The sequence below is a fragment of the Hipposideros armiger genome, unplaced genomic scaffold (assembly GCF_001890085.2).
Source record: "Hipposideros armiger isolate ML-2016 unplaced genomic scaffold, ASM189008v1 scaffold_34, whole genome shotgun sequence".
Classification (NCBI taxonomy): domain Eukaryota; kingdom Metazoa; phylum Chordata; class Mammalia; order Chiroptera; family Hipposideridae; genus Hipposideros; species Hipposideros armiger.
The window spans coordinates 797339-801630 of record NW_017731384.1 but is presented as its reverse complement, the minus strand read 5'-3'; the positions used below and the strand labels follow the sequence as shown (position 1 = coordinate 801630).

At 33.6% G+C, this 4292-nt stretch overlaps 1 protein-coding gene across 1 annotated transcript in view; it reads left to right on the top strand.

Moving 5' to 3' along the window:
* Positions 1–4292, top strand: part of CDC27 (cell division cycle 27) — a 76668-nt gene that overhangs the window by 52739 nt on the left and 19637 nt on the right. Inside the window, exons 13-15 of the mRNA XM_019637643.1 lie at positions 1845–1997; positions 3092–3300; positions 3818–3824. Coding sequence (XP_019493188.1) covers positions 1845–1997; positions 3092–3300; positions 3818–3824 — 369 coding nt within the window. The remainder of the gene's footprint in view (positions 1–1844; positions 1998–3091; positions 3301–3817; positions 3825–4292) is intronic.

The window sequence follows — 4292 nt, the reverse complement described above, 5'->3', positions numbered from 1 at the left end:
TCTTCTAAAGTTATTGTGGAAGAAATTATTTTAACATTTTGAGTGCTTTATTGGAAGAAGTTTTCAGATAAAAAAAGTATGCTTTTCTCTTAGGACATTAGTATTTAGGATTTCAATCCTATGGGCAGAATAGTTGGCCACATGTAGTAATAATCATTGCATAGATGAATTTAACAACCAGATATTGGCAGTACCTACCCTCATATTCTTTTACAGTGATTTTTTTTTAAAGGTTCCACAGCCACATGCATTCACTCCACTTTATTTTTAACAAATAATTCATCCAAGGAGGAACACAGCAGAATATGAGTATGTACAAATGAATGAATAATGAGGCTTGGCTTGTTTTTTAAGTTATTTAAAATAAATTATTTACTTCCCAGTGTTATAGATCAATTGTTTTCAAATTTGTACAACAGAATTATTTTTATAATAAATTCATAAAATAGGCAAAAGTATAAATATTGTGAGTGAAACAAGGTTAGTAAAGTTCAGAGCCAAATCCTCTAGAGTTTTTTTTTTAACACATTTGAAAATCCTAATACTTAGAGGACCATAATATTCCTGTTGAAATGTTAGTACTATCTAGCTAAATGGTACAAATTTTTTTGTGAAGGGAAAACCAAGGTTTTTCTTGTCTTTTAGACTTAAAGGTAACCAGATATCTTCTCTAAAGATGTAATCTTGGTTATCGTTATGGGTATGTAATGTTGAATTGGGCTCTAGAGGACATAGGTTCTGATCACAGACCAAGTTATTTAACATCTCTTGACTTTAGTGTTCTCATCTTCAAAGTGAAGTGCTTGAACTAGAGTAGGAAGAGATTTTAGAGATAATCTATTGATAATTTGGTAATCAGTTACTAAATCCACTTAACCCATTGGGCAACCCAGCAAGATCATACAACCTTATCCCTAGTAGTTTTATTATCTTTATGTTGGTTTTGAGTCACATTATTTGGTTCTCACCTTCATAAATATCAAAAGGTTGACATTAATAGGATCTTTATTTCTTACAGGTTCAGCATGCACTGAAAAAATCTGAGAAGGCTTTGGATACTCTAAACAAAGCCATTGTTATTGATCCCAAGAACCCTCTATGCAAATTTCACAGAGCCTCAGTTTTATTTGCAAATGAAAAATATAAGGTAAGGTGTATATCTTAATGGTCTTCAGCATTGTGTTAAGTTTTGACCCCTTTTTAATAAACCAATAGTTACTTATACTTTTTTATCTCATTTTCCCCATTCTCAAGAGCTATTAATGTTACTGTCTTTGTGATTTCATTCATAAAATACTCATAGGAAGGATGGGTGTGTGGATATTTAAAATTCTGTGGTTATCCCTTATAAAGATTCCATATATAGAAAGACAATTTTCCCATCGGGGAGTTATCTTAAAGGTAAGACTTCAACAATCCTCTTAGGACCCAAATACGTGAACAGGTGACAAATTAACATGTGTGCATTATTCAACAAATATTTATTGAGTACCTAGTATATGTCAGGCACTAGGAATATTTGTTGCTTTTGCGAGCAAAGCAACCTCATTTCCTGCCTCTGAAGAGCTTACCATGTAGTCCCCTTCTATATAAGGAGAAGAGACAATCAAATAATTACAAAAATAATACATGGTGAGTACATAAAGGAAAAGTATAGTGAGTTATGCAAGCTAATAACGAAACTAGGTCTAGTCTGATGTGTTTCTCTCGTCTCACTGTTTTTCAAATTACAGAGCTATAGCGTGAAAAAANTTTAGGTCCTATGAGAAGAGTACCCAATGCTCTCCCTGTAGATATGTAGATTGTATCAAGTTGTTTTCCTCTTACTAGTTTTTGTATTTCAGGCTGAAAGAATATTCTCAGAGGTTAGAAGAATTGAGAATTATAGAGTTGAAGGCATGGAGATCTACTCTACAACACTTTGGCATCTTCAAAAGGATGTTGCTCTTTCAGTTCTTTCAAAAGACTTAACAGACATGGATAAAAATTCACCAGAGGTATGTTAACTAAAACATATGTAGCTATCTTTTGATCACCCTTACCAAACGGAGATGAACCAAATAATCCCAACACCATTTAGCATCACCCACACCCTTCTCTATAGGCAGAACTCAGAAGAACACAGAGCCCTAAAATAGATGGTACAGATTCATAAATAGGAAAATCACAAACTAGATATTTCATTCAAGATTAATCAAGATTTGGCTGTGTTAAAACTGCTGTTATCACCAAGATTAGAGTTCATTGAGCAGAAATTGTATAGATTGAAAAACTGGTAATTTTAAATTGAAATAAAATAGTAATTTTAATTGTCATTTTAAGACATAGCCACAATCCGTTTACATGCTGCAGTCCTGTAAGAATTGTATTTCAGTGCATCCCAAGAATATTTAGTGGTACTTTCGTAACATATTTAAGCTTAGAATTTGAAACAGTCAGTTCTTACTATTCTTGGTAGTAATGCTCTATAGTCTCTATGAAGAGTGAATTAGCAAATACTGAACATTGCTCTTAGGGGAAGTACACACACACACATCTCCCTCACACAGATTATAATCTTAAATCCTAAAAACAACTCAGCCTGGTACATTCTGTTTATTTTACAAAAGAGAAAGTGTTCCAAAGTGTTAAAGTGGCTTGCCAGAGGCCACTGTGCAAATAGGTACCAGAGTTGGCATTCAAATTCGGTCCATTTGGCCCCCCGAACCTGAGCTTCTTGCCCTGCATTGCCCCCCTCCAGTCTCTATCCTCTGATAATCTGACCTGCTGGGAAAAGGAGGCAGAGAGTTGCCTTTTTTTTACCTCAACAGAGAATGTGCCTGTTGGGCAACTCATATTTTGAGTCCACCAATGACCACTAAAGCACTGTGAGCATTGATTTGGGTTTTACAAATAACTTTTAGCAAGTAGACAGTTTTGCAAATACAGAATCCATGAGTAATGAGAATTGACTATCCCCATTAAAACTTCAGTTTTTTTCTTTCTGTTCTATAAGCGAGATCTGAGTCTTGATTGTAGCCATAGATACAGTTTTGTTAGAAAAAAGTAAAATTTTAATTGTGCGTTTGATTTTTGTTTCCATTTTTTTAAGGCCTGGTGTGCTGCAGGGAACTGTTTCAGTTTGCAACGGGAACATGATATTGCAATTAAATTCTTCCAGAGAGCTATCCAGGTTGATCCAAATTATGCTTATGCCTATACCCTATTAGGGCATGAGTTTGTGTTAACTGAAGAATTAGACAAAGCATTAGCTTGTTTTCGAAATGCTATCAGAGTCAATCCTAGACATTATAATGCATGGTAAGTGCTAATGAAACGCAGACAATGTCTTACTGATGGGGCTGATAGTTGGTAATTTTTCTTGTTAGACATCTTTTGTTGTCAGAATTTGATTATTCATACTTAAGATCGGTACATGCTGGTTGATAACTTCTGACCACAGCGTTTTTTATGGGAAATTTATACCTTTAATAAACTCTTTAAATTATAACTAATGATAATACAATCTTTATACTCAACAGTTTCTCCTACAAAACTTTTGCAAATAATTGGTTTTGTTACTTTGATTTGTTACTTTTCCTTAGAACACTAACATGGCGATTGGGGTAAAAAGTGGTTGGGAAAGTGGAGAGGAATAATATAATTCACCTATTGGATAACAAAAAATATGCATTGAAAATTATCCACTAGTCACGCTCTTTGGCAGTGTTCTAGTTTATTAAGTACTAGTGTTGATCTAGTTAATTAAGTTAAGAACCTCAGGTGTACCACCTTATTAAGTAATGTTTCTATTTTACTTTTTGTACTTGTGCACAAGTAGACAAGTTAGTGCCTGGCTCATGTTATCAAACAAAGAAGCCATGAAAAAGTTTGTTCTTATTTCTGCCTCAACATATTTACTGCTGACATTTTCTTGTATTTTTCTCGACCGACTTAATAGTTAAAAATATCAAGAGGTGTTATTCTGGTATCATAACTCTGTGGTAGTTTTTATGTCAGACATGGTTTTTTTGTCTTTTGGGTTAATCATTATAGCAATTGAATTTTATCATTCTGTTTCTCACTAAATCTGAAGCACTAGATTACTAAAATATACTTTTTTATTTATGTGTATATTTCAGTGGATTTTATCTCATTCCTCAGTAGTTACATTGCCTGAAAGATGGCCTAATAAGTGCTAGCTTCTGATGATATATTAAAGTCAAGCCTTGCCAACACTGCCTTTTCATATAAATGTCAAGTTCTCTGTAATATTTTCAGAATTTAGTCCTTAAGACTTGTGTTATTATTTA